General features: G+C 37.6%; 3 protein-coding genes across 3 annotated transcripts; 2 read left to right on the forward strand and 1 right to left on the reverse strand.

Moving 5' to 3' along the window:
• Window positions 1-1,306: 1,306 nt before the first annotated feature.
• LOC111339953 (melatonin receptor type 1B-like) lies at window positions 1,307-3,731 on the forward strand. The gene has a single exon (XM_022946695.2). The coding sequence runs from the start codon at window positions 1,412-1,414 to the stop codon at window positions 2,369-2,371; it is 960 nt and encodes a 319-aa protein (XP_022802430.2). The 5' UTR covers window positions 1,307-1,411; the 3' UTR covers window positions 2,372-3,731.
• A 2,661-nt stretch (window positions 3,732-6,392) lies between these two features.
• Window positions 6,393-10,916, forward strand: LOC111339949 (large ribosomal subunit protein uL23). The gene is made up of 4 exons (XM_022946690.2): window positions 6,393-6,505; window positions 7,950-8,322; window positions 10,703-10,772; window positions 10,854-10,916. The coding sequence occupies exons 1-4, from the start codon at window positions 6,487-6,489 to the stop codon at window positions 10,866-10,868; spliced, it is 477 nt and encodes a 158-aa protein (XP_022802425.1). The 5' UTR covers window positions 6,393-6,486; the 3' UTR covers window positions 10,869-10,916.
• A 1,535-nt stretch (window positions 10,917-12,451) lies between these two features.
• On the reverse strand, window positions 12,452-14,193 carry LOC111339947 (tropomyosin-1). The gene has a single exon (XM_022946689.2). The coding sequence runs from the start codon at window positions 14,100-14,102 to the stop codon at window positions 13,371-13,373; it is 732 nt and encodes a 243-aa protein (XP_022802424.1). The 5' UTR covers window positions 14,103-14,193; the 3' UTR covers window positions 12,452-13,370.
• Between the last annotated feature and the right edge of the window lie 114 nt (window positions 14,194-14,307).

Genomic DNA, 14,307 nt, shown 5'->3' on the forward strand with positions numbered 1-14,307 from the left:
TGGCCTGTTAACCGGGAATTGGGGGGAGGGGGCATCTGTAAAATTTCTCCTTTGTTGATTGACTGCCACTGGCAGTCTGGAAAGTCCCCCGCACAGTGTTGTAAAGCGCATTAGATCATTACATGGTAAATGCGCTATAGAAATTGATAAAATTATTATTATTATTATTAAAATTTGCTAGGAGAGATTTTGATTCGGCTGAGCACCCTAATGTCTCTTGAGCCTGTAATTTCCCGGCTATTCTAAGTATGCGGCAATTCTTTTTCTTCATGGGTGGAGGTTTGTACCTCGAGAGAGAAAAGTCTTGCCAGGAAACACATCACAATGGCTTAGGTAGATGTAATTTCGGGACCTGAATTGTCTTTCTGGTGGCTACAGCGTCAACGTGTCCAAACCTTTCGTAAAGAGGATAACTTCAAGTTTAAAAAAATATTGTGGTGTTGCGTTGGTAGGGGGTATATCACAAGTTAATTTGGTTATATCAATTGGGTTGATAATGTAAATAATTAGCCACCGAATGTCGCTCTGACGAAGGACTAAAGCTCGAAACGTCAGCTTTAGCGGAAACTCTTTAAGGTGGACGATTTACGTTATCGACTCAATTGATAAAACCAAATTACTTCGTAAATGTGTAATCCTTTGTCTGAGCCTTCCTAAAACCATTGTCGAGAAATGATGGAAAGTTAAAAATATTCTTTAAGGCATTACAGCTGGATACGTCTCGCTAATTCAAATATTTAGATGTAATTATGGGGTTGTTAAAACTTTTATCATAACATTAGCTCAGTATATTTCAACTTAACAGTTTCTCGGCCAATTAAGAATCTTAAACTTCATACAATTTTAAAGTTTCAGTTTTACACTTTGTTTAAAACTGCTTATGATAAGACCTATTAAACCTATTACTTGCCCACACTACTTTTGGAATATCGATAATAAAAAACAATTATCATATCGAAATTCAATTAGGAGCTCCATTTCTTAACATTTTAAGACTGAAGATTAGTTTGATTGGCGTAGCAAATATCAATCTCCAGTTGGACTTTGATAGCTTAAAAAAGAAAGAAAATAGATAGAAAATTCAGTTATAATACCTGCTCCAGGCACATTTCTATTCAGTTTTCTGGCATTCGCTTCTCTTTTGTAGCTTGGTCAAAGCCACGAGATCCGACTGGATTTTAAACACCCCTGCGGTGTTACCATGACAACTTTTTTGTCCAGCCAATAGGTAGTCGTTTCACCTTTCCACGATATTGTCTCACCTGCTGGGCGACCAGCTTACACCTGTTAATTGGTTAGTCAGTATAAAAACAGAGTAAAAAAAATACGCGCACAGTGATTATTTCGCTGCGTCCTATCAAGCAACAAAGCCAATAAGACACTTGGTTGATGATATCTGAAATTTCAAAGCATGGAAAAGGCCACAGGACCGTTGGATATTTCCCTCGAGGAGTCAGTACCATTTGTTACCATTCTCACAATTACTGGAGTAACATCCATTGCGACTAATTTGCTAATCGTCGGAATAATTTGCAAGAATTCTCAACTGAGGAAGGTGCATGACTTGTTCACCTTGCATAGCAGTTTAGTAGATTTGCTGACCGCATCAGTTGTGGTGCCATTCTGGATCTTGTCTGCCATACACAGTAAGACAAATTTCGTGGGTGATGTCTACTGCAAAGTCAGCGCAACCTTAAGCCTGGTGGAACTCTTGGCTCCTGCTATGTTCCTGATGCTAGTTGCCACCAGCAGGCATTGTTCAATTGTCGACAAGATGGCTTTCCCGAGAATATTCAGCGATTCCAGGTCAAATCTGATGGCTACGATGGTATGGTTGTTTTCATTTTTGATCAGCATTCCTCCGCATGTTGCATGGCCGACTTCACCGGAGATCCAGTGTCTTCCCGATTTGGTAACCAATTCTTGGTACACCACTGCCGTGTTATCCTTTTGCTTCCTATTACCGCTCAGTGCAGCGTTCTATACGCACATTTATGACATTTTCATTTTTCAGCCGGAGCGAATGAAGCGAGACGACTCTATGAGGAGACGTTGCGAGATTTACGCGCCTCGCGGAAGCGAGCGAACCACTCAGAAAGTGTATTTTTTGATTCTTATCATTCACACTTGCTGTTGGGCGCCCTATCTGTGCGTGGCATTAACTCAGGCGATGAATGGAGGTGAAATATATTACACGGGAAATTTTCCAATCCATTTTGTCGCTTTGGTGGTGGCGCTGACGGGCACAGCGCTCAAGGGAGTTGTGTCGTGCTTTGAGTTACCTCATTTGAAAGAATCGATCAAGAAGCAGTTTGGGTGCACGGAAAGTGAGGAAATCGAGGGAAATACGACCAGAATATTCGAAGTTTAAGGAAAGATGTACAAACTTCCGAAAAGCATTTTGTGGGAGGGGTAGGTGAACCCTTGAGGACTTGCGTATGCTTTACGGCTTGGAAAATGAGATTTTTATCACGTGTAAACAAACAAATTCCGTCTGGATTTATTTTAGGAGTAGTTGTAAAAGTACATTATCAAAAAATATGGAGATTGGTCGACAAAAAAGGCTGCTTAATTCTTGTGTCTTAATGATGCAGCAAATTAGGTATATCTGCGGTTTCCACGCAAATTACCATACCCTTCAACACGACAGTACACCCACGTATCGAAGCGTCGACTGAGGCTCTGGAAGGTTTTGACATTTTTATAGAGTGGTCAGAGGCTTAAATTGGTCTCTCAGATGAAATATAAACATCCGTAAACAGGTATGCAGCTAATAGCTAAACAAAATTTATAATTTCCAATTCTATACTCAGCCGAAAAGTTAAAAGGCTGTGTTACAGTAGCTTTTCTGTACAAGAAACGTTTGTTATCTAAAAGTATAATTTTGTATTATCATTGCGATAAATAGATAGCAATTAGAACAAGTTGGCTCAAATTAAAGTATAAGTTTGCCAAATTAGTGTTTGCTAAGATGCGTGTTTACCGCCTTTAGCTGCCAAACAAAGACGAGTTACATAAATATTTATACGCCAGAACCAAGCAAATCGTAAATTAGTTCAGTGGAGGTGTGGTTGGCTGTGATATTCCCGCCCTTGAGCTTAAAAAAGAACAATTCAAGCCCCTAAAAATGAAGGGGATTTTCCACGCGAAAAGTGCCGAATCTGTCTGTTCTTAAAACAATGATTCTATAGGAGACATCTCTAAATGTTATTTTAGTTATGTTAGTTAACTGCGCTAAGCTAAAATCACCTGCCGCATTGAAATAGAATGGGGAAAGATCGGGTTTAAGACTTAAGATCTTTTAACTACGCATTTTTAATATTCCACTGAACATGGACCTTTCGACTTCTTGTTTTCACTTCGTTTCCTTTTGCTTCTCTTTTGATGGGGAACGAGAAGTTACCGCCGAGCGCAACTTTGTCCTGGTGTGAAAGGATTTAAGTGAACTTGACGAAAGAAATTATCTTGTTCCTTTAAAATTTTGCGCAAAATTTAACACGACATACTAACAAACATCTTTTGTGAACAATTGTTTTAAAAGTTCGGTATACCATTAAATTTGTTTGCGTCCTTATTCTTGCCGCGCAGCCGGGGGTCTACCAAGATGCAAAGCAAACATTTCTGAAATCAACGGGGTGCTACTAAGCTTTACAAATACTTCTTGCCAAATATTCTCCGCGAAATGTCCACATATGCAAATTTACTCAGAATTAAAGCCGGAATTTAAGACTGGTTGGTTAATCAAGCAGTGTGTTTAACTCGGCAAGGTAGATAGCTTAAGATGAAAGATAAAGCCATAAAAAAGTTATGCAGTTAGCAAATTTGGAAATTTAATGAAACTACTTTATTTTGAATCACACTAATTTCGCCCGTGTTTACCCCATCGTAAATTGAAATTTACTTTGTTTCCGCACCTATGTTATTGTTTGTAGGTTTTCCACGCAAACATGAGTTAAATAACAAACATTTAACCCGCGGCAGCGTTTCGTTTGAAAGGTTCACTGATGGAAAATTTAATGGTATTCGTACAATTTCTGATATCTGCGTTGTAATGTAAATTTACCCAACCAATGAATGATAAGTACAGCCATTATAGATGGTTTGCACGTTACGTCATTGTCGCCATATTGGTGGACGTAAACAATAGATATCTTGAGATACAATGAAATATATGAAGTTCATATATTTTGTACTGCGGTATTAGATACATATGATGCACGATCCTCGCAGTAGATAGCGCTATCTAAGCAATAGCGAAAAATCAGACCTGAAAAAAATCAGGCCAGTACGGAATTCGAACCACTGACCACTGATTTTTTTCAGGTCTGATTTTTCGCTATTGCTTAGATAGCGCTATCTACTGCGAGGATCGTGCATCATATGTAATAGATATCTTATTAGCTTCTTTTGTTCGTACACCAGCATTTGTTCTACCTGTGTCTCTAGAGATTGGTTGCAAACCACCTCTTATTCACATGATACTGCATTTTCACACCTTACATCTGCTTCATTACAACCGGACCCTGTACGCACTGTTGTTTAAGCAGAAAATAATAAATTAAGCTTTTATACTTTCTAACCATCCAGTGTGAAATATTAATCCAATACATTCCCTGTAATGAAATACCGTGACATATCTTTGTTTCTACTGTTGTTTTGTTCCATCAGCATTTTGTGACACACTTATATTCAACTTTGTACTTTGTATAAATTAGAGCCGAAGATGACAGAAGAACTGTCGAAACAGGTTTTAAAATTGTTCAATACTTTCTTAAATTCGTGATATATCTTCTGTTATCCAGACCTTTTGGCAATATAATCCAATAAAATAAGAAATTGCTTTCTTTCTAATTTGAAATCTTTACTTTGCCACATGAGTACTTGATATTTTGTTTTCGCAATAAGAAGGTTAAACTCGGGTTCGACTCCTTCTGAAGTTAGGAAAAACTCCCGTACAGCCCCCATATTTCATCATGCCCACGCACAGTTCTTGGCTTAAGAAAACAATGGCAATGATAATAAATTGCCTGCAGGACTGCGGCTTTGTTTTAGAGTAGTATGGGGTGGAAATTCTGCATGATCAGGAAGTTATTTCTCCAAGTGTGTCCTTGCCACGTAACTTTTTCATTCTGCTTTCGGATCCCATCTTTCTCAGAGCAGGTTTGTCAAGTTTTCCCACTCTTGACAAAAATTCTCACTGACTCGGTCATCGACCACAAGAAGCTGGATATCTGCATCATAAAAACCACCAAACAACTATGCTGATATACAAGTAGATTGAACTACGCATAATCACCAAATAAAAAAGAGAGAACAAATGAGAAAAACAACTCTTCGTCATATTTTCAGTTGTATCTACTCACTGACCTGTAACATCTTCAATTAATTTTCCGTTAGCAAGGTCAACTACATTAAAGCTTAGGAATGACGAACGCCTTTCTAGCTTGTTCAAAAAATACTTTGAGAAATGTGAAGCTTACTGAATTAAGGTAAGGATGGTTTAAAAAAAATAATAACCGCACTAAATTAATTCAAGGAATTCGGTTTTTCCATAGGGGCACGATGATTTTCTCCAAACATTAAAACGAGCGGTATTTTGTGAAAGCTGATTGCTAAATGATTGAAAGACGGTTCGTGAAAACATCGCTAGAGCTTCAAGCAGCAAATTAACTTCGGATTTTTTCGACCGTTCGACGATGATCTATCTAATTATCATTTTTCCAAGTTCATATTCTCCTGAACTCATCGACTGAAATATAAACCAACCTGTTCAAAGCATTCAGTTAGTTGACTAGGTGAGATAATAAGGGAAAGCGAAAAAAGAGAGAGAGCCTGGGACCGGTCGGGAACCGTCAAACACCTACTTCCCTGCCCTCTTTGCTGACTGAGGGCTTCGAACCAGTATGTAGTTTATTTGGCTGTTTCATTTGTTTTGTCCGAGGGATCACAGGGATTTGAATTGATCAGCCTTGCCTGGTAAAATTCAAGCTGATTTGTCTACCATGATAAACATATGTAGGCATTGGCAATCTCCTACTTCTCGTACGCTTGTGTTTGAAAATGAATAACAGCTTCATTAGATGCAAAAAAATACATTTTCGAAGATAATTGTGAAAAGTTGCTTGTACCCCCCAAGATATAGGTATATTGAGGTTCAACTGATCAGTTAGGCAGTTATCCTACACATTGATTAAAGAACGATCGCGAACGACTCCAGCTGCAGGACACAAAAAGATTTATACAGAGTCAAGCACTTTTTAGCAATTATATTTTGAAAAATTTGTGAAGAGCTAGTCTAGGTTTATTTCAGAACATAAATCACCCCATAACTGTATTCTTAAGCTTACCAAGGTAATATGCGTACCTCTTTCGCCTTTCCCCAAAAGTTCGCGATTTGGATTGGACTCAAGTGCCAGGTTACTCAGTCCTCGCCCTGAAAATCAAAGGGGTGCACCCCGCTAGTCGGTCTTCCTCTTAGAATTACACATGGCGCCCAAGGAGAAGGGTAAGAACATACATCGAAAGTATGAGATTTTCTTTCAATGTAGTACTCACTTCTTGGACTTCACCACCGCGAACAGTAACATGAATAAATAAAGGCGATATTTTGCTTGTGAGCGATTATCTCGGTAGGAAAAATATTTTAGAAAAGGGATTTGTTGTTCGATGTTGCATTACACGTGTGGCCAATAAATGTTTGGATTTTTCTTCTGTTTTTTAACCATATTAGCTTCAATCTTTGCATTTTTCATGCATTGTGGAGGTTACTTAGATGGGAGATGTGGCCACTATTTGAGGCTAGTTCAAAAGCTTTTGAAGAATCAGCAGACATTGTCACAACCAAGTTATTGTCTGATCCATCATTTATCATTAGCAGTTGGGTTTTTTGATCTCTGTAAAAATTCCTGGGAACAGTCTTGGACAGCAAATGTACCAACCCACACTCGGAGACATGTAGTACTTTGAAGGGTACATCTTCTCATTTCTCAGGAGAATTACATTTCAGACCTTCGTTTGAGGAGCTTGCTCTTGTGTTAAATTCAGTCTGTGCTGCCATTTTCTTTATGTCCCTGTTAGCTTTTATGGGCTGAATTTGTATTTTGATATTGGGGAGAAAATAGGTGTCGGGCTATTAAGGCAACTCTTACTTGGATTCCTTTGGTCAAATGGAAGGGAATCTCTGAGAAGTATTGGTTTTTGAAGCAGTGTAATCTCTTCAATAGCAATCAATGTTAATCGTTAGTTAGCTGTGTTTACAAATACTACATTACAATGGATTACTCTTAACACCCTTTTTTAATTAAATTAATCATGGACTTGAATTTGGTTCTGTTAAACATATGCCTTCCATGATGGGCTGCTGTGGATATACCATGTGCCTCTGCATTAAAGTGGAGGTACATTCAAAGCCTTAAATATGAGGATAGTCCTATATATTCTCACAGATAAAACTTATTTTGAGAGAAAGGTTTTGCACATGGCCTTATTTTGATAGTAAGGGGTTTTGGAATCTTTCTCATATACTTTTGACTGTGTCTGGCAATTGGTTGCTCCTCTGCCTGTTTAAATTTCTAACTACTTATATTTTGTGCTCTGAATGATTTTACTGCCCTTGAACAGGGCTTGACATCAACAGTAGCAAACTAGCTGCAGACTAGTAGAATTCAGTTTTGGCCAGTGGTTTTCGATTTCCATTGGCCAGTTCAGCTAGTAAACAAGCTGAAATTGTCGCAACATCTTAGTTCACTAGCCACTTGGCTTGTAAGTGTGAAAGTTAGTGTCGAGCCCTGCTTGAAGAGCCTCCCATGGGAGTCTTGCCATTTTAGTTCTGTTTTGCAATGCTAATTTTAAGGGGATGACAGTTTTTGACAAGAAGGTCATTTAGACTGGCTGAAAAAATCCAGGGTTTGAGAACTCGTACTGAATTTTTGTTTTTGTTTTTGTTTCAGGAAAGTCTAAATCTGGTGCCTCTGCCAAATCCAGTGAGACTTCTAAAGCCCAAAAGGCGAAGAAGTCTGTACTGAAAGGTGTTCAAAGAACACAGAAAAGGAAGGTGCGCACAAATGTCCACTTCTATCGTCCCAAAACCCTTCGCCTGCAAAGAACTCCCAAATACCCAAGGCATTCTGCTCCAAGGACCAACAAACTTGATCACTTTGCCATCATCAAGCATCCTCTGACCACCGAGTCTGCTATGAAGAAGATTGAAGACAACAACACACTTGTGTTCATTGTTGATGTGAGAGCTAACAAGCCCCAGATCAAGGCATCGGTGAAAAAGTTGTATGACATTGATGCTTCCAAAGTCAACACTTTAATCAGGTACACGTTAATGTTTTTGACTATACATCATCTGTAGAGTGTCTATTTCCTCCATAACCCTTAATTAACATGAGTGACTAAAACAGAATTTCTCCTTACAATATCTAGGAGACAAGTAATGAGATGAAAGAACAATTCCAATTACAGTATCATTAGTTGATCCAGTACCAAATTCTCCAAACTTTCACTATAAGAATTGTACAAATAGACAGTAAGGAGAGTTACTAATGGGATGTTGGGAGTGAATGGATCAAAGAACCAATTTTTTAGTTCAGGCCCCAGTTGTTTGAAGGATGGATAATACTATACACTGGATAAATCTCTATCTGGTGGATAGCGCAGTACGTTTTGGTAACACTTATCCGCTGGATAGCGATTTATCCGTTGGATAGCGTTATCCGCCCTTTGAACAACCGGAGCCTGTTGTTTAATGAACTATAAAATTATCTCTAAATATTTCCAGATTTTTTCTCTGCTGTTTTACCACATGTTCAACTCACTACCACATAGAGGGCCCAGGTGTTTAAATGATATGTGCAGGACACAATTGTCACTTAACCAACATTGATAAAGTAGACAGTGAATTTGCTTGTAAATGCAGTTCTTGGTTTGAATTCATATACACTTCTAGGCTGTTTTTGTTGTTGGAACAGTATTCAATTGTGTAAATTTGATTGTCAGTGAGAACTTACAGGGACAAGTAAATCTTGATTTACTGCCCCAAGAACATTTTCTGTATTTAAATAACAATATTATTCCTGCCTTCATCTTGTAAATTGTTTTGTTGTTATATCGTTGACTGTTAAATTTGTTTTTGATTTAAAATGTTTTCAATCCAACATGATTCTTTTGTTCATCTGGTCTCAGGTTAAAATTTTTATAGGACATGGAAAAGGAAAAATTAAACTTACTTGGAAAACATTGAGCTGTGAATTGATATAAACCTTAACTCTCTATATCCTTACATCAGTGTGCAATTTCTCCATACTCCTATTCATACATCTCCTTTGATACTGACAAGGAGAATATTTGTACTCGCATTCATACTTGCTCTAACCAAAAAAGTTACAAAATTGAAAGAAATTATTAGAAATATAATTGGAGTATTAGCAGCCTGCAATAACCATAGGGGCTAGCAGAGCCAGGCAGCTAGTTAACATCGGCATTAAATAAAATTATAATACAGGTCAGCAAGAAGATTGAAGCACAAATGCGCACACACACACACACATACACACACACACACACACACACACACACACACACACACACACACACGCATGCATACACACACACATGAAAAAAGAAACGGAATTATTAAGATTTGAAGGAAGTCTAAAATAGTTAGAGTTATTTATGAATACTAAACAATATAAGAAGAGCACAATGTCTATGGCAACTAGTAACAGCTATATAATTATAAACTACAAAATAGAGAAGTACTTAAAAAGGTTACAGAAATTATCAGGAGACTAGATTACAGTAAACTGGAAAACAATACACTGCTAATAAGTACATAAGTTGCTAATAAGTATATAAGTTGCTAATAAGTACATAAGTAGCTAATAGTCTTTGACTAGATCACATTTTACTGACTCCTTGAAGTTTGAGATTGATAAGGTTTTCAAGTTTTGTAAGTTTTTCTCTTACTCATACATCTCCTTTGATGCGTACAAGGAGAATATGTTCAAAGATAAAAGTTTCTTAGGTTGCCAATTATTTTATTCTTGTGATCGTAATACAGTTGAACCTTGGTTACTTGTATCATTGGGACTAGATGAAATAGTCTGGATAATCCAGGGTCTGCATAATGGAGAATATGAATATTAGTGAGGAACAAAAACTGATGAAATCAAGAAAGTGACATTTAATCCTGAAACAAAACATTTGCAAATCATTTTGAAAATGATGTGGTCTACATCTTCACTTCCCTTAGTGAATACCTCTATATGTGGGTATTGACAATTAAAATTAATGAAAAATGTTTTTACATCGGCCTAGTATGTTGAAGTAAGTCTGTCTTAAAGAAGAACATCGCCTTTGCTTCACTTTTCAATGCTGTAGTTTTAAAAAGGATATGGCTAAAGATCTTGATCATGACTAATAGATATTCATGAAAAATTGGTACCAGAGAAAAAGTCCCTACAATGGAGAAATTCAGATGATCGAGGTGTGGATATTTAAGGTTCAACTGGGAGTGATTCATCTGTAGCACCTTAGGGAGGAGTAATTAAACTTTGGTCTGTCTTAAAGATTAAAGGGTTAACCTAAATTTAACATGTATGGAAGTGTGTTATCAATCAAGCTATTTCTCTGTTCTATTTCTTGCTCTATGGAAATTTATGCACGATTGTTCTTTACTGCTTTTCACGTTTTCTAGACCTGATGGGCAGAAGAAAGCATATGTTAGACTGGCTCCAGATTATGATGCTTTGGATGTGGCCAACAAGGTGTGTTACAGAATGAATCATGCAATTACTTTGGAAAATAATTCTAAGTTTTTTAATGTCATATTTATCATTATTTTGCAGATTGGGATCATCTAAGCTTGTCAAGAAGAAGAACAATAAAATATGATTGTTATTTAAACTCAAGTCTGTTTCCTGTGTCTTTTCTATTTCTTGCTTTTTGCATTTTAAATTTAGTTTCTGTTTGTTCCCCTTGACCAGCAATCATGAATTGCCCCTATGTTGGAAACAGGTCCATTATGCAGTGATACAGAAAAAATGCCATGACACTGATCAAATTTTTGTTGTACAGGTACTTTTATAATTTTTTTTTTTTTTTCACTTGCCTCCTCTCATGCAGACACTGACAGGCATTTGGAAATTAATGACAAGCAGTTCAATAAATTTTTCAACAATTGGTTGTCAATGGTGTGAGAGGTGGCTCTACCAGCAGGGAAAGAGCCATAAGCAAGGTTCCCATGCTCCTTGAAAGTCCTTGAATTTAATTTTTTTGTTTTCAAGGACTTGAAAACCCTCTCAGGTCCTTGAAAATTTCTTAGAAGTCCTTGAAAATAAGTGCAGATAAATCAAAGTTGAAGGTTTCTTTTGTTTTTGGTGTTGAAAGTGTATGTTTCTAGCACTAATTGCAAAAACAGGTTTTTACTTTAAATCCCGCATCCAATTATGTTTGACATGTGATAAAGAGCAGTATCCTTTTGTATCTATTAACTCTTTTTTAATGCAAAAGGTCCTTGAATTTGAGAGCCAAGGTCCTTAACAATGACCTAAAAAGTCCTTGAACTGGGTTCCTGAAAAAGTCCAAAACCCTGCATAAGGCCAAACCTGAAAGCATGCAAGCTAGATTGAGGAGAGTAAGAGGTCTTACAGGCAGCAGGAGACAAGTCAGACCACACCATGTGTTGGTGGTTCATAATTATTGGCTATTAACATTTCATTTAACTTTACTGCAATATTTGAAATGAGATATAATTAAGGTAAGTAATTTTCAAAGCTTTATTCACACCCCATACAGATTTTGTGTGGTTGCATAAGAGTTTGTTCTTCTCATATGAAGAAGTATTAACCAAACACATGGTGTAGTCTGCCTATGAGTAGACCCCTGATGAAACCCGTGCAATGACCAGGCATTGTTTTAACTTAGCAAAATTACTCTTGGACCATTAACCTTTTCACTTCCAAGATTGCACTAGTACTTGCCCCTACTGTTTTGATGTGGTAAGGAGAAATTTTATCTTGGTCACTCATGGGAGTTACAAAGGGACAGCAATTGTATTTTTCACCGAATAACCCTACTTCTTTGAATAAGCATCCAGGTGTTTATCAATAATTTTTCTAAGGGGTTGATTATTATTATTATCAGTTATCAGTGATTATTGTAACAGTTACAAATAAAGCAGCAACAGAATCAGGTTTTCCTTGTATCCGTACTATTTAAGGGTGCTGGTTCAACATTATGACCAATATGGAGGGAGCTTATCAGAGTGTGGGTGCCTATTCAAGGACATTCAGCAGGTCTTAGAAACAGACATAGAATTTTATGATTTTGATAGAGTGCCAACCCTACTTATGTTCCTAGTGAGAAACAAGACCTATTGGTATTCAATTACTGAATGCCTGATTCTTGGAATAAGGTTGAATACAGTTACACAGTAAAAATGCTATTGTTGTTTTAAACACCATTTAATTGCCTTGAAATATCAAAGGCCTAATTTTTGGCCACAGCTTACATATGAACACAAGTTGCTTAGCATGTATTACAGTAATAGATGCTAAACAATCATCCAAGCTCTGAAAATATTACGTATCGCTGTTACATAATATAAGAACTAAATACTCTTTGAAACTTTTAGCACATGGCCCTTAAATCTTTTTCACAAGACAACGAGATTCACAATGTAACTTTTTCCTGTTTAAAAATTGAATCTTTAAAACATCATTGAAAACAGAACCATCTATAGAGAAGAAACTCTTATTTCTCTTTCTTAGTTTCCCTTCGCATTGTGACATAGGTGAGGGGCATTTTGTGGAAATGCTTTCCTTAGTTTTCCATGATAATAACAACACAGCCAAGATGCATTTCCATGGTCCTTAGCATACACCAAGTTGCATTCCATGCAGGTCGTATTGGAAATACTTTATGTCTTGCAACTTTCACCCTACACTGAAACAATTACACTGATCATGGAATTGATCCTCAACCTGAGGTCAATTGTTTGCAAGTGGCAACCCTTTTTTGCAAAAGATACAAACACAAGCTAAGACAGTATTCCCGTATTCTGAAAAAGCACAAGATCTTTACAACGACATGGCCACCACAACATAAATTCCAAGTAGACCTGCATAGAATACAGCATGGTGTACATAGCTCTTGTCAATGAGATGTTTAAAAAACTTGTAAGTTCTCTCACGTACATAAACAACATGCAACAGCAGTATTCCAAACCTTTTTATAAACAAAACTGACTTTCTTATAATCCATATCTGATTTCCTTTTAAATTTAAAAGAACAACTATTGGAAGCGACGCTTCTCTCTTGCTCACGAATCAACTAAACAATCCTACGGTCAGAAGTCAGAAGTTTCAATCCATATGTTCCAGAGCGTCTATTTCATTCAGCAGTTTGAGCTTCTTTGAATTCCAGAACTCTATGTCCGTGGTCAAATCGTCGATTAAGCGCAATTTAGTGGTCTCCAATCTCTCAGTATCTTCACACTTCTCTATCCGTGCTTTCAGCTCTTCTTCCAAAATTTGAATTTTTTGCTGGCTATCGGTTTCTCTCTCGCTAGCACGCACATCTTCTTGTTCAAGCTTGCGAAGATTTTCTCCTGCTTTACGTATCATGTCTTCCAATTCCTCTACTCGCTTCACTGCCATATCCTTGCGAATTTCCGAGCGAGACAGTTCGTTTTCGATAACAGTTAGCTTTCTCTGGGCTTCGTTCAACCTCATATTGGCGGTCTCGGCGGCGGACTGTGCCACTTGTACCTGGTGTTCGAGTTCTCGAAGCTGTTCATCAGTTTCTACTTCGGCATAAGTTAGTTCCCTTCCCTTAACAGCCTCAGCATCTGCTTTATCATTCAGCTCTTTGAGTCTACTTCCCTTTACGTCTGTTTCGACCAGCGTCTCTTCGAGTTTCTTTCGCAAAAATTCAATGTGTCTTCGATATCCCGCAGCTTCGTCATCTTTGGAAGCGATCTCTAGCTTCTGTTTTTTTAGCTGCGAACTTGCGACATGCTCTCTTTCAACGGCTTCTTCTGTCTTTGCCTTAATAGCAATCATTTTGTTTTTTACGTCTTCAAAGAGGGACGACATGACTATAGCTCCGTTTATCGCTAAAGCTTCACAGAGTTTTGAATTGGCCTCCTACTCAAACACACCCTGTTGAAAGGAACAACAGCTCAAGAGAGCATGACCGCGCGTAACAACCACTGACAACTTTGCGGCCTCGTCCTGCCCAGTCCGTTTTCACCACCGATATACCCCTACACATGCAAATTGCGATTCATCCCTTTACATT

This window comes from Stylophora pistillata, chromosome 13 (assembly GCF_964205215.1).
Source record: "Stylophora pistillata chromosome 13, jaStyPist1.2, whole genome shotgun sequence".
Taxonomy (NCBI): Eukaryota; Metazoa; Cnidaria; class Anthozoa; order Scleractinia; family Pocilloporidae; genus Stylophora; species Stylophora pistillata.

Bases quoted from the DNA above. Each gene is read 5' to 3' on its own strand.
- LOC111339947 (XM_022946689.2), bottom strand. From the start codon at position 14,102: ATGTCGTCCCTCTTTGAAGACGTAAAAAACAAAATGATTGCTATTAAG.
- LOC111339949 (XM_022946690.2), top strand. The intron at 8,323-10,702 runs GTACACGTTAAT...CACGTTTTCTAG, and splicing joins AAAGTCAACACTTTAATCAG to ACCTGATGGGCAGAAGAAAG.
- LOC111339953 (XM_022946695.2), top strand. From the start codon at position 1,412: ATGGAAAAGGCCACAGGACCGTTGGATATTTCCCTCGAGGAGTCAGTA.